We start from the raw sequence: 23,082 nt of genomic DNA, 5'->3' as shown, positions 1-23,082 counted from the left end.
TGGCTCAGTAATGTTAGCTTAGTAGCAGCCTAATGTTAGGACAGCATGCAGCTTTTAAACACATTTTAACATACAGGTTATCTTACAAGAATATAACTAGATAATTACTGATAACTTACTTACCAGTGACAAAATACTGGCCACATTATAAGTGTATTTACTCTCGGGGTCCCAAAGTTTCCCCCCTCTTCTACCATGTACCACTGTCAGCGCCTCTCTCCTTACGGCCTAGATCCCCATTTTTCTTCTCAACGGCTCCCTTGTTTTACTAAGGAGCCCAAAAAAGCTGTAATTCACGGTTTCAAGTTTGTTGGCTGTGGAGCCCACCACACAACAGCTTTTAGGCATGTTTAATTTGGGGAAAAATGACAATGATGTACATTCAGTCACACAAGGTGAATGGAAAGCGGTGCAGCGGTTTCCCCCACGATGGGTGTGGACTATTTTATGCACTGTCTCTATCGCCTATCAAATACAGCCAGCTAATGTCTCCCATTTAATAACGTATGCATGTAAAGTCTGGCTGTGTTTGTTAAGATGCCACAGAATCAGAAAAGCTTTCATCTGACAAATCAGCCTGTGAACAGTGTAAAAATAGCCTTGTATTGCTTTGGAATTTTGAGCGTGTCTTGTAACGGGAGAAATCTGCATATTGTGGGCTTGGACATGGAAATAAGACTTGAGGTAACTGAAATATTCAACTGAGTGGTAGAAAAACTAAAACTAGCAAAGTTTTAACTGCATTGAAAATTGTTACAGCTGCTGTCATGCAGATAAATCCCCTTGCCGCAGACCAATTTTTGGACTCAAGTGTTAATAAGCATTTACTCTATGCGTTTGTTTTGGTGGCATATTTTTAAAATAAAGGAACCTTTGTAGACTTACAATGATTGTAGTAAAACTATCTGAAATTAGGAGAGGATCATGAAGCCAGTAACACTTGTCATTTCAATGTGATTTCAAAGATGAGATATTATGAGATCACGTTGCTGTATGTCCACACTTTGTGTGAAAAATGGCTGTTATGTGTCTCCTGTGTCTGTATTTATTTAAATTAGTGTCTGCATGACTTTTTCCTGCTCTCCTCTGAATCCCTTCATACTGTTTGTATTAGCTTTGTGGCTGGATATCATCCAGTCTTCCAATCACAATGTGAGCCTGACCACCTCCATATCTGGTTTTGTGGATCCCATGTCAGTGTGAGCAAAATCCTATTTTGGTGCATCCAGACCTGTCACTTAATGCGTCCTGGTGTGATCGAATGATAAAAGTCACATTGAAACGACAAATGTAACCGTAAACCTTGATGTATTTTGGATGTATTTTTGCCTCTATGCCTTTGGTCTCTCCTTTCTCTTTCATTCTCTCTCTCTCTCTCTGTGTCTCTCAGATCCCACCCCATGCGCATAGAGATTCTAAAGCCAGTATTTGATAATAACACTATACGACTGAACCAAAGCTATACGTTTTTTATCAAAATCTCTTCTTCTAAGAACAGGTGTGTATAAATCCCCAGGTCTTTGGGTATTAAAGATTTATTGAACCGAGCTGTTCAGAGGAGTTGACTTATTCGACAAATACCCGGCCTAACACATCAGTAGGCTTCTATAGAGTCTCTCTTATATATTAAAGGATAAGGCTGGTGTTTTTTAGTGCACTGCTTACCGTCAACAAATGCTATGTAAATAACAAAATCAACAATGCGTTTGCCCTACTCCCGTTACTTTCTGACTTCCCATGTACCGTTTTTAGCCTTCAACCCGGAAGTCATTGGCTCCAACTGTAAGCTAAAAACCTTGAAATCCAGCTCACAAAGACATAGTTTCAATTTTAAAAATTGCTAACTGTTACCACTAAAAGTCAGGCTGTTGTAGTTATCACCAAATCAAATTCAAATGGGAACAAATTCTTCATTATGCCGGGGACTATTTTCGGTGCTACGGAACTACTTTCTTGAGATCGGAAACGTCTTTACAGCCGGCTTATTAAGTTGTTTGAGGAAAAAGTCAGCTGGCCTGGTGCATTGTGATGATGAAATATGCTGCCCAGAGCAACAGTGTGGTTCTTTGACGTGTTTTTAATCGTTTTTTTAATACAATGGAGTTCTATGGCTGCTGGGACATGGCTGCATTGGGCCTCGGCTACATGGACGAGACTTGTTGGCAAAACAAAATCATTGCTGATTTTGTTATTTTCATAGGATTTGTTGACGGTAAGCAATGCATTAAAAACACCAGCCTTATCCTTTAAAGTAAGCCATATTATTTGAATGTCCACCCTCTGCATTAAGCAAACTTCATATGGTTAGTGACACCAGTGTAACTACAATGTTACACTGCTACATTATGAAAAAACCTGATTAAATTGATGAACAGATGACAGTTTAGCACAAAATTACAGTTTTTGCTTGGGACCAAAAATAAAACATTTTGGGTATATTAGATTTCTAATTTTAAAAAAAAAGGTTGGACCAAGGGTAGACACAGAGACAGACAAAGGGACAGAGAGAGAGACAAAGGGACAGAGAGAGAGAGGTGGGCACTGACCTCTAGCAGTTTGAGGTTGTCCAGGTCCAGAGAGCTCTCAGAGCCAGCAGCCTCCATCATGTTCAGGTTGTGGAGGCCCTGTTTACCATCTCCTATTAATATACACACACACACACACACACACACACACACACACACAAAGTTCCCACCCAGGTAAGAGAATGCAGAACATGTAGGTACACTGTTTCTGGATGAGGTTCCAACATTTAACACACACCTACATAAGAGCGGTTCTGCTTCCATTTATGGCATTTAGAATTAATTGTTATTCCACAAAAACATTTAAAAAGGCCTTTCTATCATTATGGAGAGTTATAATAATAAACGTCCTCTGCTCTTGCTCATCGAGTGCGGAGCCATGGTAACTCACCGTGCATCATGCGGTAACCAAAGAAGGCTGCTACAGCAACCACGGCCAACACGGAGACGGTTGCCAGGGCGATAATTACCGTCTCTTCATAGTGCAGCGGGCGATTGTCTAAAAAGGGGTAGAGGACAGATCAAACACAAAAGTTCAAATCCAACTGCTACCTATATGTAGGAGTGCCGAATGGGTAAAATTGTACATCAGCCTTTCATTTGTGAGTAGTAACAACAAAGAAGTCGGGTACAGAAGCCAGAGAGAGAGAGAGGCAGTGCAGTTTACACAGGTATATACAAAAGCAACACATTGTTTCGCTGCAAGATTTTAAATGAACTGGTGAGTGTGTGTGCGCTGTAAGTTGTTTATTAGTTTAGCTTCCCGAAGAGCAGGTCAATAATTGCAAATCACGCTGACCAACACACACACACACAAACATACTCTCTCACACACGCACACCCAGGCGACCACATGCAATTTGAATGTCCCGGGCATGCACGTGTGTTTGCGGACGATCAGGCATGTGGGTCAGGTGAGGTGAAGCGCATAAACAAAAAAAAACAAAAAAATCAATTGAGTCAAACAAGCATGAAGCATGGTCAACAGACTGGAAAGCAGTGGAGGGAGAGAGGAAGAGAGCGACAGAGAGAGAGGAGAGAAAAGGGGGGTAAATGTGGCAGTGTAATTTGAGGTGGGGGAAGTGAATGGGGAGAGAGAGAAATTATGAGACAATATGCAAATCCATCTCATCCTGCTGTGAAAGCAGTGCGGCCTATAGGAAGGGAAGAGCGAGTGACGGGTTATTAACCGGGGAGAGCTGGTCAGATAAATTTGGTTACGGCGGAACCAGGCAGAAGCAGTTAGCTGAGGTGGTTGTAGTTTCAGCTGTCAGGTAGTTGTGATTAATGAAACTTTGAATCAGCAATAAGGGGTACTCTGGAGACTATGGGCCAACACACACACACACACACACACACACAGATTAGACATACCAGCACTTGCCCTGCTCTCATATACCACCACATGCAGAAACGCAGAGAAGAAAAACCCAAAGCTGCTGCATAGAAACACACTCGCTCTCCCGCATTCGTTACATCAGTCAACACACTGGTGCTGCCGTGAGACACTAGCTTTATTAATAATTGATGGCTTAGAGAGCCTGAGGGCAGCCTTGACTGACATACTAGCATGAGCATGCACGCACACACACTCTCACACGCACACATATACACATCCACACACACTCACACATGGGGTTAACAAGGCCCCTCTCAGCAGTCAAGGTCAGTGAGTTCATAATCAAGAAGAAGGCTGCACAGGAAGCAATCTGACACAAACACAAATCTACGCAGACACACGCACACTGACATAGACACGCCCAAATACACACACACACACACACGGACAATTTGGCACAATCTAGACGTCATCATCCATGTTTCCTGGCTTCAGATCACTCAAGCAGCCAACTGACTCAAACCATTTCCTAGTTTTGATTACAGCCGAATTGAACAACCAAGCAATGACAGAAATCTACGATCCACCCAAAACAGAAATAGGATTCAGACTTAAAACGCTAAAAGGCAACGCCCTTCTTATGCCAAACTGTTATTTTTCCCAACTTTCTCCTTTCTTTATCTCATCATCTGTCTCTTTATTCAAGCGCTCACCGGCGCACCCACAGACAGACAGAAAGACCAGACGCCTTGTAATCCATGGAATGCAGAGAGACAACATGGTTGGAGGAGAGTGTGTGTTTATGTCTGTGTGCGTCTGTGTGTGTGTGTGTGTGTGTGTGTGTGTGCGTGGGCAGGAGAGATGATGAGCCGCCACTCACCCCCTCCACCTCAGCCCCCAACCCCCCCACCCACTCGCGGTACGTTACTTTCATTCACTGCTGAATCTTGAGAGAGAAAAAAAACCTTAACAATACGTCTGTTTGCTTGGTTTAGGACTCAACTAAGACCTCACAAAGAACTTAAAGAAAAAGAAAACAAAAGGTGCTCTGATACAAACATGGGATTCTATATCACCCACTTTTGTGGCTCTTTTGCGGAAACAATCCACACTCGCTCTCAGCGGGGAGACTGAAGATGTGGTGCTCCAAGGTTATCTGTGGGTAAACGCAAACCAATTTATTTCTGCAATTCAGTGTTGTCAAGGCTCATAATGGACGGCCATCGGGTAGCGTGGATGAATGACGAAGAGGAGGAGGAGAATGAGGAGAGGGAGAAAGTAGCTACAAGTTGGTGTGGGTATGATAGCTCTGATGGTATCAATCATCCTCTTTCATCCTTTGCTGTTAAGAGCTTTGTGTCTCAGAACTGTGTGGGCCTGCATTTGTTTTCTTCCTTGTTTATAGTTATGCCTTATTTTTCTTTCATTCCCCCCCCCCCATCCTCTGTTCAACTAATTATTTTGAAAGAACATATCTGTGGCAAAAAGTATCAAGACCACGGGAAAACAGAGTCATAGTCAGAAAAGAAGAGAAAACAGATGCCAATGTTTTACAAAAAGACAATGTCCCTGAATCTGCGAGTGCAGGTGTAGAAAAAAAACAAAAGTGGGTTGTTATTCTGACAGAAATGTTACAGTCTGTAACATCTCTTTTTGAACAAGGGTAGAAATTGTCCCATAAAAGCTGAAAATGGTCTTCAGGGTCAGTTTATCTGGCAAAAAAACAGTGCCTGCTTTGAAACACACTTGCAAACTCTGGCTGTACTACAAGCATTTTTTAAGAGAATACTGTTGAGCATGTGGGCAAAGTTAGACATGTGTGCAAATAGCTTGACTGAATGTGTGTGTATATACAGCCTAACTGCAAGTGTGATATATACACACGGTACATATTGTGACTTTGTGTCCATGTGTGTCTATACAGTATGACTGTTTACGTATGTGTGTATACTGTCCGACTCTGTGTGTGAGTGTAAATTATTACCAAATGCACTTGTATTGGACATGACATTTACATTTAGTGTGACTACGTGTACACAGTATGGTGTGTGTGTGTGTGTGTCCTTACAGAGTGGCTGGGCGGTGGTGGGGCTCGGCGGGGGGAAGTCCTCGGTGAAGTTGACGTTACACATGTCACTGCCGCAGCAGCAGAAGTGGTACGTCCCATTCTGGATTTGTGGAGGCAGGTTGGTCACCACGCAACGATCGTCACGGCAGCCCTGGTGGTCGCCCAGGTGAGTCCAGCAACCTGACGGGTGGATGGACAGAGAGAGAGATGACAGAAGAAAAGTGGGGGAGGAAGAGAAAGGGAGGGAGGAAGAGAGACAAAGTCAGTGAGGGAGACTGGTATTGACAGCTAGTGCAGCTACTGTGTGTGCTCGAACACTCAAGAGCACCTCTACATGTGTGTGTGTCTTGCATATAAACCTATAGTATGTGTATATGCCTTCAACTGCTTTGTATGTTCCCCTGTTTGCATCCTATTCTCTGCTTTCACTGAACGTCACAACATGTCACTGAACAACAGCCATTTTGTGTGCCTTTATTTTAATTCAGTTAGGACAGAAACTAGCAACAGTGACTGCTATGGATGCATGATTATGGTCACTGATGGTCTTTACTATTTTCCTAGATATGATCATAATTATTAGTCTCAATGATATAAGGAACAAAATGATTTTACTGCACTTTTTATGGTCTTAACATCATGACAGTTTTCAACTACAGCTGTTATTCTAAGTGAAAGAAACATTTCACTATTGCTGAAATGCCAATTTCCTATCATCATTAATTGTGGAAACAAAAATCATTATATGTGATTATACATCATTAACTGTGCATATTTAAAGGCTCAATCCTCACCCCTTCTAGTAGGGCTGGACGATATGGTTGAAATCAATATCATGATAATCATAAGGATTTTTCTCGATATCAATATATATCACAATATGGTTCATGTATGCAAAATCACGTTAAATAATCAAACTAATGTTCATCTCATTGAACCAAATCGTAATGTTAGGTGTGATGTCAAACAAAACAGAAATATTCCAATAATATTCCTACCATACCTCATTTTATGAGAGTTTTTAAGTAAAATTTGCTTATCATCAATTTAGACAGCAGAAATGTGTGTCACGATATTAAAATATCTTCATATCATCACAATATGATTCCACTGAAAGACGATAAAAGATAATATTGAATTATCGCCCAGCCCTACCTTCTAGTGTTGAGCTCCCCTTCGGGTCACAGTCACCCACTGTTTCTTTTTTTTACTTAATTTGACCAAAGACGTTTTACAACTCTCAAGTTCATAAAGATGGACTCACAGTATGTGACACGTGAAATTTAAATATATTCTGAAGATTTAAAAGATGTTTGCTGATGTGTATTATTTGTATAATTAGGAGCAAAGAAGACCTGTAGACGAGTAACTGTGCAGCCCTAGAGACAGCCTCCCTCCCCCTGTACCTTGCTTGACCAGGCGCACATCACCCGGTGGGCTTTTCTCCCACAGGCCGAAGCAGTGGCTCCCCTTGGCACAGCGGATGGTGGTGTTCTCCGGGGAGACCCGGCCTTCGCCCCCTGCCACTCGCTCCACCTCCCACTGCTGCTGCTGGTCCGTGAAGGCACATTCCCTCTCCTCGCCCTGCGCCGCTGTAGAGAGAGAACGAGGGGTGGGAGGAGAGTCAAGTCAAATTTATTCATAAAATGTTTCTAGCAAAACAGGGTGGGGCTTTGCAGTGCAACAGTATGTATGATAGCAAGAGGCAGGCACATCAAAATTTTAACATGAGGCCAGAGCTTGTGTGTTTGTGTGTGAGTATGTGCATTAAGGAAAGAGGGATAGAGGTAGAACAGTTACAGCTTCATTAATTCATGTAATTACATTTTTTTCATTTCATCTCTGCAGCTAGCATTGTCTCTCTTTCCACACCATACTAACACATTAAATATGCACATTTTAAATGACAAAAAAAATCCCAGCACATTTTAGCTGAAAAATAAATGGCACTGTCCAAGTCACATGCACATCAACCAATACTGTTCAATACTGACACACATGCACACGCACACACACCTCTGGTCTGGTACATAAGTCTCTGCTGCCAGAAAGAGACAATGATACTGATATGTCTGTCTATACAAGGAGGGCCCATGGTCGAAAAAAACAATATCTGCCATGCAGTCAGCCTGCAAAGACTGCAAGCTCTCACAACTCAAAGATCAATAGAAATAGCTATTTCAGCCTTAGCTGGACACACACACACACACACACACACACACACACACACACACACACACACACACACACACACACACACACACACACACACACACACACACACACACACACACACACACACACACACACACACACACACACACACACACAGAGGGGGTGTTAGGGCTAAAAAAAAATCCTAATATAAATCAAAAATACATTTTTCCCTGATAAGAATTTTTTTTTTTTGGATTGCTTTTTTAAAAAACATTTTTCAATCTCTCCTCTTCTTTATCTGAAAGTGTACCATGAAGACACAGTAGAGATGGAAGAAAGATGAGAAGACATGTCATAAAATTGTTCAGGAATGGAGGAGGAATGTTCAAACAAATCTCAAGAGCCAGATGTCACAGCGTTGACACCATGCACCTTGCCAAATGTGTCAAGGAAACCCCTTGCCAAAATGCTCTATTAATTCAATCTAATTATGACCTAGGTCCAAAGCCGTTTTCTATTTTGGATTGAGTTGGTTATGGTTTGAATCTAACACCAGAAAGTATAGATGAACGTTATGTGGTGTCAAATTAACAGTTAAGATATGCAGTGTGTGTTTGTGTAAAGAGAAAGCCAGAATAGCCAATGAGTGCAAGAGCTAATGTAGTTGTGAAATGAACAAAGAGGGAGTCAGAGAGTTTGTTTGCTTGAGAGAGCGCTTGTGTATTGCAGTGTGTATTGGAGTAAACGTCTGGGACAGTGAGAGAGATGCCAAGGAGAAATAGCGTGAGCCAATGGCAGAATTTGTGTTTGTGTACATAGCCTGCGTTGTGGGTAATCTCCAATAAGGGAAACATGATGTGCCAGTTTGTTTCCCTTCCTCCCAACTCCTCCCCTTCCTCCATCTGGGAAGGGGTGGTGGTGGGTGGTGTGTGTGTGTGTGTGTGTGTGCGTCAGTGTGTGTGTTGGGTTGGGTATGGGGAGGAGGGTGGCTGTGCCCTGCCCAAGGTCAAGCTAGCCTGTGTGGGCAGAGGGTGACGCGATGGAGTGGTTGCTCTGCTGGGCACGGCGCCAACTTTCCTCCTCTCCTCCCACCCACAGATAAAGCTATCAACCCTGGCCTACTGTGGGCCTTGGCTGCCCTGAACCTGTGGGCCTTCACTGCCTACTGTTTGTGCTACCGCGTTCGCCTGCAGGGGGATACTGCATACATGCAGAGTGGGAAAAGAGTTCAAATCAAAGGTTAAGTATCTGGAGGAATTTCAGTTTGATGCACAAACTGAATATAAAGTGTGGTCCTGTGTAGCTAAATGAGCTGAGGATGGCACGAACACTGCCAGGGTTAGGGGTTTGATTCCCACTGGAACCACCAATTCTCAGCGTGCATGTACTCACAGCACAGTAAGGAGCTTTGGATTACAGCGAACACCAAATGGTATATGGCATACATATTTATCATATGCCATATCTGCTATCAATGTGTGTATGTATGGACAAAGTTATATTTTGTAATAATGTGACCTTTATACGGTTTCATACTAAACTGAAAGGTATTTAAAAAAAAAAAAGGCCTATACCAAACACGAAATAGATATAAATATGTACTGAGCAAATGAACACACACACACACACATACAAAAAAGCAGTCAAAAATAGTGTTGTTTGCACTTCAGCCCAAAGCCTTCCAGCTCTCTTTACTCTCCCCTTCTCTCATTCTGTAAAGTGTGAATATCAAGTCTATGTGAAAAATTATTTATCTCCTGGAACCATGATATTCCCTAAAATGAAAACCAGCGTAACAATTAAAACAGAACTTCAATTATAACATTATTGGGGGGACTTAATGAGCAGACATTCATATTTTACCACTTTTCTATTGCCCACAGAGGGGGGATTTGCTCTGATCTATTGCAATCTGACAGCTGATATTAAGCTTAAAGGAAAACATCCACACTAAAACTGTTAAAAAACAGCTACTAACAATGTACATTGCATTCCTGGATCTATTCTGTTGTTTGTATGTAGCCTATTTTTCTTATTTCTGTGCATAACTGGCCGAATGTAGACAACATGATGTCACATTGATATTTCCACCACAGCTACAATAGAGTTTAATAGGAAAACAATTTTCAGCAATCTAAAACATTAAGAGTAGGCTAAACATCAGGTTTTGGTGTCAGTCCCTCAGAATCAAGGAACAAGGGCTTCTTTCTAGACTCACAATTTTGCACTGATGTTCAACAGTCATACAGGGAAAAATCCATCACAGACGAGAAAATCACTCACTGAAGTAGGTAGAAGTAGACAAGGCAGGTTAAAGGAAAGTGGATACAACGGTAAATTACGAAACTTCCTCACAAAAAAACTCCTGGAATGCCTTGAACATCAGACTGATGATGTATAACAGTGTAAGAGTATCTGAGGGTGGAATTTTCCCTTAATTATTGCCATTTCTTTTGACACAATCATTTGACAATGAGTTTAAGAGACACTTTTAAAAGGTATGAGGCCAAAAATAGCCACAGTAAAAAGGAGGAAGAACATGAAGGAACAATAGAAGGAAGTGCAAAGCCACTGCCAACACCCATGGACAGTCAGACAGACCGACCTTGTACATTAGGGGAGGGAGGGAAAAAAATCTATACGGCATAATATCTCCATTCTTTTCCCTAAAACTGGATAGATATACTGACATTAATTATTAATATTTTTACTACAATTCAAGGCTATGAAATGAAAAACCACATAATGATGTTCTGTCAACCAGTGCTCTTGAGAACAAAAAAAATAACATTCAAACAGTATTTAAAAGGCTAAAATCTTGAATTTAATCTAGAAATTGATATGAGGTTTTCACTCAAAAGTGCGATTGATTTTAACATTTCAGTTTTGCTGCATTAAAATATAACAACAAAGCAATAATAACATATACTATCATATAATACAATACTAAGTGTGTAGTAAGTATCAAGTATCCTGATAATATCGTATGGCGATTCCAACCCCTATCTTCCACTATGTCTCATGTCACCCAAGGCGGACTACAGTGCCAGGAACGTGCCCACAATTCCCTAACCCTTTACCCCCCTAACCACCTCAACCCGTGACTGGCTGCCTGACTGAAATAACATTATGACACACTGACTGACATGTGGTACATTTAATAGCTTCATGGTGCAGCGTGGTTGCACATACAAGCAAGCACACAATACATGGAGAGCATGGAGTAGTCACACAGTTAGTTCTTTTATTCCTTTTCCCTCTATTCAGAAGGAGAATGGGCAATCCACCTAAAGCTTTTTATTGGTTTTTCTGACAACTGCAGCTCAAAAACACAGTGACGTGAATAGAAAGCCTAGACAGCATATTGCTTGGGATGGAACTAAAATCCAAGTAGTCACAACCAGGCTTAGGTTACAAGGTTTGTGCATTTGTAGACTGAGCCACGAGAGCAACCTGGTAGTAAGCTTTCATTGGTTTGTCTACCACTGTACTTGGCTCTGGTTGGTTCTTTAACTGAATTCTGTATTTCTTAGGGCTGTTTCTGGTTGGATGCCAATCCCTGTGTTTATCTCTGATTGGCCATGGCAGGCTCTGTCCCTGGTTCTGCTCTGTGGAGCTTGCTGTGTGATCTTGGCTCCCACTGCAGTATTGGATTGTGGGTCAGAGTGTGCAGGCAGGGCCAGTGGAGCGAGGCAGATGAGAGAGAGAGAGAGAGAGAGAGAGAGAGAGAGAGAGAGAGAGAGAGAGAGGAGAGAGAGAAGGAGAGAGAGAGAGGGTAGTCATATCAAAAGACTCCCAGAGTAGTTCTCCTCTCCAAGCCTGTTCATTGGATGATGGCGGGCACCGCTGAGTGTTTACCCATGGCCCAGTTATTTGCTAATCTCTCTCCCCCTCCGAACACCCCCCACCCTCCCAATTGGCCTTCAGCGCAGCGCAGCGCAGCCCCCCCCCCCCCCCCCCGCAGCCCACACCCCAGCCCCTCCACCCCCTCAGACTACCCCCTTGCCTCAGCCTCACTGCTAAAAAACAACAGCGACCTAATCTGGCTCTCTCCTGCCCGTTTTGCCTCTCCTCCTGCCAAAACCCATGGGAGCGATGCAAGACACGGCAGTCTGAGAGACTTGATTAAAAGTCACTGACTGCACTGACTGTTGGCTGTTCTATCTCCACAACTGTTTCTGACTTCACATCTGAGACTAGGGAGAGAGAAAGAGAGGGTGGGAGGGGGAAAAAAAACCAAGGAAGCCATCTTGAGTGACTGTGACCAAAACAACCCTAATTGTACATGCTGCTGCTGTTTGGGTGTATGCTTGCTACTGAGGTGGGATGGATGGGATTCAGGGGTATTTTGCTGACACCCCCAGTTTTCCAAGTCCCCTGGTTGAGTTTAAAGAAATGGAAGGGGGGGGCTTTAATCTGTCCCATCTGTTGCCCTGGGACCCCCCCCACACACACACATACATACACACACACACACATACACACACCACCACTCAGTCTGTGTCTGTCTGGGTCTGGTACAGTTATGCTAATCCTGAGGCTTATACTACCCAGGCTCTCAAAGCTTAGAGGCCTTCATCATTGACCACGATGCATTTATGCCAGTGACCCCCCCGCCTCCACATTAACTTTCCCAAATATGTGATCAAAACAAAGATGACAGGGTGACCAATGTGGTGTTTGGCTATCACACCATGGGGATCATACTCTCAGATTATTTGTGAACAAGCATACGGGTGGTTTTAGGTTGGTTTTGGTTTTAGTCTTGCAACAGTTTCCTTGTTGAATAAGTGAACTTACTGTACATACAGGCTCTACAGGCTACACACTGGGCTGATTCCCCCTGCACTACCACTAACTCCACTGTCACCGCTGTAGACCTGTGTTTGTCTGGTATGCTTGTGTTTTCACTCTTGCTGCATGGCCTTGTGTCCATTAGATTAGTGTCCGCTGTCTAATGAAAAGGAAACAATACTGATACTGCAAACACAAAACATGGGCTAATTGGTGTTGTCGCGTCCCAAACAGAAAACGTAGACCTCCTCTCTTTAAAAAGCACTAATATTGACTTTTTCTAGCACTTCTCTCAGAAGGAATGTCAAGGTGAAACTTGCACTCCTCACTGTTGGTTGCTTGTAATATTGGTGCTACTGCTGAAATCATTGAAAGATGATCTGGAAATGAAAAAATTTAAAATGTAAGTAAAACAAAGAAGATACAGCAATATTCACAGATGTGAGATCACAGCTCTAAGAGAAAATACAAATGCATGGACCAATATCACCCAACAGCCTTGCAGTTGCTCCCAAATGCCCTTCTCTTTTTTTAAACTTCTATCTCATAAGGATATTAAAACCCTCTAGCCAAGAAGGCTCGACCGTACTTTCAGCAGCATTTTTGCGCGCTCCAGACCTATTGTCTCTGCTAGTCAAGGAGAACGCTTCGTGTTAATCATAGGCTGTCACTCTCAGTTACCCTCTCAAGGCTGCACCTTTTGTTTTCTAAAACATCCACTAATTTCTCTTTTTTGCCAAACCAGAAGGTCTACTGAAGGCTGTTATATTGTATCCTGCTTTGCTTTTACCTCTGCTCAGAACTAAGACAAAGGTACTAAGTGAGATAGCCATTGATTTTTTTTATCTAATAGAGTACAAGGCTAGCTGTATTAGAGAGCAAATGGCTTTTCCCCCCCATTCCAGTGTTCCATGGTGTGTTTCTAGCTGCAGTCAGTGTCATCTCTTCTCACAAAATCATCACGTGGACTGAGTGCAAGACATTATGGAATCAAACTGAGTGCAGTGCTTTCAAATCCTCCGGCCTCAACTAGTACTTCCCTGTTTTCCTGTCTTAATTGCCAAGCCGTGGTACCACTCTTAATTGTGCAGAATTCTGCTGCGAGGGTACTGACAAGGAATAAATGCAAATCATCATATTTCCTCTATTTTTGCTTCTCTACACTGGTTTCCTGTCAGTTTCAGAATTAATTGAAGATTTTACAGACTACCTTGACGGCTAGGCCCTAGCTACATCTTAGATCTTTTAACCCAATACACCACCAACAAAAAAACAATAATAACGTGCTAATTTATTTATCCTTTTAGGAAAATTATCTAATTGCCTGCCCACCTCCACTGAGAGGTCTGAGGTCAGGCTCAGCTACAGAACAGCGTCCCAGGAGCTGGTGGGGATTCAATGTCTTGCTCAAGGACACTTCAGCAGGAGGATACTTGCAGACACATGGGTTTGAACCTGAACCTACAGTCTCTTATTGGCTTTTATCATCTGTAGGGTCTTTGTAACACTATTGTGAAATGTTTATTGTAATTATTATTATTACTGAAAGATGATATATTATCTAGGTATCATCTAGTGGTATACTTTTGCCAATTTACTGAGTTGCTAATATGTCGCTGCATGGTACAAGCTCTCACACAGCACAGAGAGACAGTGCAAGATATATTATGGACGATAAATGTATCGGCAGCAATGTTACCAAGACAAATTCTTGCACATTTATTGTACTTGCCGATTATAATGATTCTGATTCTTCTTCTTCTAACATCATTGTTGATAAAACCACTGATTATATCCCAAGCGTGACTGCAATCTGTACCTGGCTCACCAAATCATTAGGGGCCAATCTGGGCTAGCCTGTGTGGCAAATAACTCGCAGCCATTCAACAGGAGTCTGTAGGAGCCAATAACTTTGCTCAACTGACTCTACCAATTCTGTGGCTCTGTTCTGTTGAGCTAGTGACGTGACTGCGGAGCTGACAGCTTCAACAGTCCCCTGTGGCCCAGAGAGGTTGGAGGGAGAGGGCTTGGTTGGGGAACAGAGGGCCTGTCACCGCCACAGTATGGGGCCCACGAGACACAGCTTCAGGCTTTGGACAAGCGGAGCAAATGAGCAGGCCTTTTTATTCTATAGTATAATACTTCTCCTCTAATCCTCTTTGCCCAGAAAACCTCCAGCTTACCTGGGACAACAGTTCAAACAGGCTACTGTCCGAATGTGGGTTGTGGCGTATGTTATGAGTTGGACTGTGTGTTACAAGAAAGATACCAGGCAGGAGTTTATTTACACAAAACTTGAGAGGAATTTGGGATAAAGAATGACTGTCCACCCGATTCTAATCTCTGTATTTGAGAACACCTGTGGCCGCGCCGCAGGTAGCGTCTACGGGCTCGTGCCGTGTTTGGAACGGTTTCTACTCCAGATTTTCGAGCAGCAGGCACACACCCACACGTCGATTAGTCAGCGGGGCCACAGAGCGGAAGGACGGCACAAGCTCAGCAGCCAACAGGTTAAATACATGGCAGTTGGAGGGAAATGAGGGAAGATTAAAAAGAGAAATTAATGCAGGTAATAAGGGAGTCAGGACAGGGGGATCAGGGAAGGCACTAATGTGGTTGGAGCCGAGTGGGTGAGAGAGAGAAATAAAGAGAGAGAGAGCAAAAGGAATGGTGTTGGGTCAGAAAGATTACTAACATGTTCCCGTAGCCTATTAGCCCCTCTGCTTCCTCACATCATCATTACCGGCATCGTCATAAGAGAAGGCAAGGGAATATCTCTGCTTTAGATTCATGAACAAAACAGGAGCACAGAGACAGCAGCTCGTCTCCTGTCTCTTTCCAGTCATTATGCCAACAAAGTCTGACTGCTAGCTAATTAATTTTGCACAGTGTGACAATTTGGAGTTATTGACTGTTTACATGACATGTATGCACGTAAGTATCTCTTAATTATCCTTGTTCTGATTACTGGGTGAATATGTCATTCCCTCTGCCAGTCAGTGCAGTTATTAAAACCCTCTAGAGGAATACTAATTTGCATGTCATGTCTCATAAAGGTGAGCTTATCAAGGCAATAATTTGTCATGATGAGCAATCTTTCAGTCTGTGCGGTGTGTAAAAGGGCTGCACAATTGCCAAATTAGGGTTGTAGTTTTTGCTGAATATTGAGGTTTGTGATAGAAATTGCAATGCATACAGACACTTGGAAAAAAGTAAAACAAACAAAGAAAATAATTGGTGGGGGAGAAGATAGCTGATGCGAGAGAGCAAGAGGGAGAGATGTTAACATGAGACTGAGAAAATATAATGGTGAAAATGTGCTGCTGGCTGGGCCTGAGGCACACATCACTGATGTGTGCTGTGTGCGTGATGGTTTGTGTGAAGGATGCTCTTACAATCTAAAAGAACTGGCTCTGACTTGGAGAACTTTCTATTCCCTGTCATATTTTTCAGGGTAATGAAAGCCTGAGCGCGGAAACAAAACTCTGGTGCGGGCATACAAGGCTGCTGAGGGATCTGCATCCCCCATATCTCAAGGCCACAGTCTAGCCCTACCTGTAACATGCTCTGCCCTCTGCCATTACCAGGCACTTGACTCCCTTCACCCAGCCTTGACTCTTCTCCCTCCTGGGTCATCAATAGGGGAATGACCTTCCCACTCCAACAGGTCAGCAGATTCACTCCTTATCTTACGTCACAACCTGACAACTCATCTCTTCTCAGAAATTCTCCCCGCTGAATCACAGCCCACATCCCATATCTTCCTCATCTGCTTGCTCTGATATGTTCCAGCTTTTAAGAAAAAAAAAAAAAAGCTACACTTTCTCATCAGCTCTCAGTTCCTTATGTATCACTCACTTCATGATCATAGGGTCCCAGGAATACTGTCTGGGTGCTGCAACTCTGACAGTCCTTACTGTCAGTTAGCCTACTTGTAATGTTGGTGATCTGGAAATTTAAGCTTATTCTGACTATCATTTGTCTGCAAAGTTCTGAAAATGCAAATGTAAATGCAAATGGGGATATAGTCCCTAAGCACTACCAGTTTTGGGTAATGAACATGGTCACACTGTGAATTCAAATTATGCTTTACACTCACATATTTCCATCTACAACAATTATTATTCTGGGTTTCTGATAATACCCTGTCCATGAATGGAGGAGTCTTGACAACAACAACACACACTCAGAGAAATGATAGTGCATTATTAAGAGGGTGTTTATACACACATTCCCGCCCACACACTGGGCTATATCACCTGATGGTTGGGCTACACAAGACCACCCATTTTCCATTCCAGCACACTGCCTAAGCACCATGTCAAATTTCTATCACCTAAATTACCTATCTTGTAAAATGATTTTCTTGTCTTCCCACGCATTCCACTTATTTTTTCCCCATCTGCTGCACCACCATCTCTCTGTACTGCTGTGCAGCCCAGTTATCTTATCATGCTCAAGGTTTCACAGAAGCCTGGCTTCAGCCCAAAGTCTAGAACAGGGGGCACAACTTGGCTGACAAGGACTGCGGTATGTTGGCAGTGTTTTTCCAGGCCTTTGTACACAGAATGATTAAAAGCAGCGAAAGGTGCACTGGACACTCTGGCAAATAAAGACATATCCGTGAAAAATGTACCTAACTATAATGAGTTGATCCAGAGAAGAGTCCAGAGATGAGCCAGACAGAGAACAAGATAAAACAAAATGATAAGGGATAGACAGCCAGAGACACAGGCACGCCACACACACACACACACACACACACACACACAAACAAAAGGGAGGATATTTTGATATGCAAGATGAAGAGAGCTGATTAGACCAGTCTTGCATGATTAGTCTTGTACTTTTATGACACTGCTGGGGAATGAGGCTGCCTGATTTTGCCTGTCTGGCCGTATGAATGGTTAGCAGCATAACATGAACATAATTAATAAACAAAATCAACAAAACATTGGAATTATCCGAGTCAAAAATGACCTGGGTAGAGGCTATCTTTCATTACCAAAGCAACAACATAACATCTGCACCAAACCCGGTATGTGGACGAAATGCAGACACCAAAGCGAAGGAAAGGATCAAATATTTATGCGTAGCACATTTCTACTCTTTGCAAAATCATCATACACGAACATGCCACTTACCAGCCACAGGAGTCAGGAGAATCATCACGCAAAGACCAAATTTAGCAAATGTTAGCATCGTGATTCGGCTCACAGCCATGACACTGTACATCGACTTTGGTCTCGTTGTTGGAGCTCCTCCAAGTCTTGTTTTACGGTCCTCTTGTCTTGTAGCTACCACTTTGTTTTCTCCCCGTTTCTCACGTCAGCTCAATAACTTGAACTGCTATCTCAAGCACGGAACAACACATTGAGAATGGACGTGAAAAGGGAGCGCTGCTGTGTTGGGATTGATTGTCCTGATTTGATAACCAACTGCCAATAAAGTACTCCTGCTATCGACTCCAGCACAGACCAGACAGCTTAACCAAGTAGCTAACTTGTTTGGCGGAGCTGCCATCTACAACTAACGTTAGCCAGCGAACAACGTCCATATCTGCTAGCTAACATGCTAGCTACCTAGGGCGACTGTCTGGGATTAGAAAACTTGGAGAAAGAGAGAATATCGCAAAAATATCCCATGGACAACTCATTCGACTAGATACAGTCCGTTCTCACGCATACACTTTACAAAAACACCCACTTCTTCGACAATAATGATAGCAATTGGATATATAAATGTTAGCCAGTTAGCTGGCTAGATTGTAAGCTAACCGCTATCGAAGCCAACCGACGTTAGCCTAATAGCTAGTTAGTTCTCCGTGTCCCGTCTCATTCACGGTCTTCGTTGTGGGCAAAAATAATTTACTAGTCAACGACGTATCCCGTGAGCTCGTTCACGTTGCGATAAATGGAGGTTATTATTCCCGTATTGGCAGACGACGGGTCGAGGGGATTGACGTCTCTTCCTCCGCTGTTCCCCGGGGCGGTTGCGTTTGGCATTGACCGTGTGGAGCTCCGCTGGGCAGACAGACAGACAGGCAGGGCGGCTGGGAACGCCTCGTTTGCAGGCTTGTCTGGACCGCTCGTCTCCGGTATCAGGTTGCTGTGGGTTGCTATTGGGGGTGGAGGACAGTCCGACACAGTGGGGTACTACAGCGCCTCCGTGCCGCAGACTGTGGATGTAGCACCCTTAAAACACATGCTGCCTTCAAGTGCTCCTTGTAACACCCACTGATCAACACGTCTAATCTGTAAAATGCATTTAACGTTATGTTGGTGCTTTTTACACAGTTCAACCCGTGGTTCAAAAGTACTGAGATGTAGCTGAGTAGATGTGGTTATCACATGTATTTTTGTTTCAGCACTGATTCACTGCCGAAATGTTGTTATTGTGAAAAAGTCACAGATGGCTAGTGAAGCAAATGGCTTGTTTTCATTTAAGCAGGGGCGTAGCTAGGAATTATGGGCCGTTTGCACAGGAGGTGACTCTGGGCCCCCTTCCACATTGCTCTCATCCCCACACCACCATTATTCCATTTATGACCAATATCTATATTATCTACCCATCTGCAATTCAACACACCTATACACATTCATTTAGCGATCAGTTATTGGGCACATCCCTAATTGTAGTTCTGGGTTTCCAGCATTAACCTGATAACACTAATTAAACCATACTTTCACCAGCACTCCCCTGTTCAAAATCTGTCTAGGGACCACAATTTTTTTTAGTCTGCACAGGAAAATGTTTATTCCTGTTTGTTTCAATTCGTCAACAGTTACTCATAGTTTTGGGAAAGTTTTATTTGTTTGCAGTTTTGTGGATTTCAACCTGGTTTCAAAACCAGAGCAATGTGAAATAAAACTGTAAAACATTTATAAATATACAAGGCATTTTAGTCTAGACACTTTAGGGGCCCTGCTTCATCTTGGGGCGCTGGGTAGTCAGAAGGCTACCCCTTATTCCCCGCACTAAAGCACCCCAGAGCATGCATAGACCTAATCAATAAATAAGTAGAATAAATCCAACCCATGCAACACCTGCACTGAATTGCAATGTATCTGCCATGGAAAGATGCTGCAGTAATATATTCTCTCATATCAAATGAATGAACATCAGAGTGATGCATTTAAATGTTATCCTGGCCCATGCCCCTATTTTTGACAGCGCTGCTCTGTACTGCAGCAATAGAATGAAGAGGATAAAATGTGCATCAGACATGTTATTTATGTTTTAATTCATTTATTAGTGAGGGAGAGAGAGAGAGAGAGAGAGAGAGAGAGAGAGAGAGTGGGAGGGAGACATAGTACAACAATGTTATTTACATGCAGCCTAATCACAAACAACAACACATAGGCTAATGTTAAAATACTTCACCCTTATCATCAGTTGTTGGCCCGGCTTCCATACTCTCATGCACTGCTTTTATCCTCCCTATAAATGTCACATCCCATTAACTCACTTATATAAACTCATATAAAAACCCATCCTTCCCATCATTATAATATTTCCCAGTCATATTTACCACTCTGTTGGGTCGTTCATATGCTCTCTGCTCGTTATTACATATTCCCGACAGCACTTGAAGGCAGCAATAGTTATTGAACTTATTAGTGTTACTTTGCTGCCTCTCTGTGGTCAAATAACTTCATATAAAGTTCAGTGTCTAAAAAAAATATTATTCCAGCAGGTGGCAATGTATGCCCACGACTAAAACAGTGTGCGGTTTCTAGTTATATAACCTTAAACATATGGTTAGTTCGTGCAGCTCCACTACTTACTATGCAGACTATCATAATTTGCTTTGTGTTAATACTGAAATCAAGAAAATCCTCGAGGTCTGTTTTTGCTCCTAAAGCTCTCTGGCTCTGTGTCACGTAGGCCTACATTACGAAAATAACAACACTAATCCAATAATAATTTAGAGTGATAGGCTTACTATACAAATATCACAGCATGACTACGATAGGGCTATTCGTATAAGGAATAATGTAGGAATATGATAGTGTTACCATAGGAAATAAAAATAGAAAAAAACGATATAACTACGATAATGTCAGTCTAAACGCACAGACACACTGGCCGGAATAACACAGGATGCTATACAGTATATATAGCCTACTGTATCGCAACTTTTCGTTATGATAGGTTATCTCCACGTCTACAAGTAGGCTATTATACTTTCCTGGATAAATGCGTTTTAAATGTAGTCTCAGCGGGTATGTTTCATTATCCAGAGCCCAGGACGGGTTCTGTCTGAGGGGGGCGTGCCAGCCAGTTTGCGCAAGGGACCTCCGGTGATGGGACAGAGCACAGCAGGCATTGGATGTTGCGTCCGATCTCTATTGAGAACAGGGTCTTCGGTCTTAGTCTTCGGTGTATTGGAGTACGATGCCCACTGTGGCTATGAACGAGCCTGTGCAAAGTTCAGTGGGAGCGTAATGGCAGGATAAAACAGCGCCAGTGCGCAGTCAACGCAGGTAGGACAGCCGGCGACGCATGATTTTAGCCTTCGTCGTGCAGCTTGGAGTAGCCCTGATAATCAGCGCCTCGAGTTGTTATCTGATGAAAGGTGGGCTGCTGCGCTATGGCTTCGGCTCCACCAGAGGCGAGGAAGTTTACCCGGGGTCTCAACAAGCCGGGCACCGCCGCAGAGTTGAGGCAGAGCGTCTCCGAGGTTGTCAGGACGTCCGTGTTGATGGTAAGACAAGACCAAAGCAGAACACACAGAAATACCTAAATGTTTTTTTTCCCACTGACTTTTTCTTTTCACGCACACACGCACTCACACACAGAAAGACTGAATTCACATCATCATGTTATTGTGTTATACTTTGGTACTTGATACTTAGGTCAGAAGTCAGGCTCAGCTACAGAACAGCACACCTATAGAGCTGGCAGGGATTCAGTGTCTTGCTCAAAGACACTTCAGCAGGGCAGATGCTTGCAGACTATAGGGGCTTCAACCTGGGTCTTCTGGTTAAAGAGTGCTTTCCTTTTTTCTACCCCACCCTGCTGCCTAAAAACACTCATCGCTCAACATTTATCGGAAAAGCATGACATTTTTATTCACTGGTGCATATCCATTGTAGTCTGCAGAGTGTCTATTGTTACAACTTTCTCAAAGGGGTTGCCAGGTAACTGAAATATACACCCCAGTTCTCTAGGATAAAGGGACAAGAAAGAACACACACACACACTTCTTCTTTAATTCATAATGTCACCTAACCCCCCCCAGGTGCACCTTGCAACCTGATAGGTTAGTCAGAAACAGATGAGTAATGACTGAGGTACGGCTGCCACATTCAGTGACACATTCTACCTGCTTCTTTAACTGTATGTTGGGACTTCATACAGTATGCAGGCTGGCACATGGACTCAGTGATTAATCTGTGTGTACTGAATGAGGAGGATGGTATTGAGGTAAATTGTTGTTTCAGCATCACATCGCCCCCCATGTTAAAAAGGGTCAGGCGTTTAATTGTTTGTTCCCTCTTTCCTGCTCAAATCACCTCCTGAATGCAGACTGGGCTGAATTCTCTTTATAGACCGTACTGCTGGTTATTGACTGTAGATGTAGTATCATCAGCAATTGAGTTTGCTGTTCTTCTCTCACTGTAGTGCTCTCCTCCACAGGGACTTGTCCCCAGCAGTGACCTAGCTGACCCTATGGTTTTGTCTTGTTGTATAATGATGATCAATATACCATGTTTCTCCAGCTAATAGCCTTTTATGTCAATTATGGCTTCTCTCTCTCTCCCCATGGTCCAAGTGCTCCGCCTGATCATGTAATAACAGTAATCAAAGGCACAGACAGTTTAGATTCCATGGTAACGAGACCTGAGTATATTGAAGGCTGTTTAGTTTTCCCCAAGTAATGTAAAAATCCATTTGGCCTTTCATTTGATGTTCTGGTGTCAAGTACGTCTCCTAGCCATGAAACCCACCATATCAGTTTGCATGTTGGTACAGAAAGAGCAGGGATGCAAATGTATTGTTGGCTGAGTGCTTGTTTATGATCTTAGCATGTTAGCTGGCTCTTTGCCTGCGGCGAAAATGCATCTTCCCTTTTATCTGATCCCCTGACCTTAAATAATTAAAGGAATAGTTCACCCAGAAATGAAAATTCAGTCATTATCTACTCACCCCCATGTCAGTTGAAACTCCACTGATGTTCTTTGGACCACCAAACA

The 23,082-nt window shown here is 43.0% G+C and overlaps 1 protein-coding gene across 1 annotated transcript in view; it reads right to left on the bottom strand.

The window, feature by feature from the left end:
- The window catches only part of LOC139640421 (bone morphogenetic protein receptor type-2-like), a 30,779-nt gene extending 11,912 nt beyond the window's left edge, over positions 1-18,867 (bottom strand). The window contains exons 1-5 of the mRNA XM_071514620.1: positions 18,028-18,867; positions 7,339-7,524; positions 5,933-6,112; positions 2,917-3,024; positions 2,547-2,638 (exon numbers count right to left, since the gene is read on the bottom strand). Coding sequence (XP_071370721.1) covers positions 2,547-2,638; positions 2,917-3,024; positions 5,933-6,112; positions 7,339-7,524; positions 18,028-18,118 — 657 coding nt within the window. The 5' untranslated portion in view covers positions 18,119-18,867. The remainder of the gene's footprint in view (positions 1-2,546; positions 2,639-2,916; positions 3,025-5,932; positions 6,113-7,338; positions 7,525-18,027) is intronic.
- Between the last annotated feature and the right edge of the window lie 4,215 nt (positions 18,868-23,082).

Source organism: Centroberyx affinis, unplaced genomic scaffold (genome assembly GCF_046629955.1).
Source record: "Centroberyx affinis isolate AG114_WGS23_722 - 3 ecotype Tasmania unplaced genomic scaffold, CSIRO-AGI_Caff_v1 ptg000287l_1, whole genome shotgun sequence".
In the NCBI taxonomy this organism is placed as follows: Eukaryota; Metazoa; Chordata; class Actinopteri; order Beryciformes; family Berycidae; genus Centroberyx; species Centroberyx affinis.
This window is presented reverse-complemented; position numbering and strand designations above follow the sequence as displayed.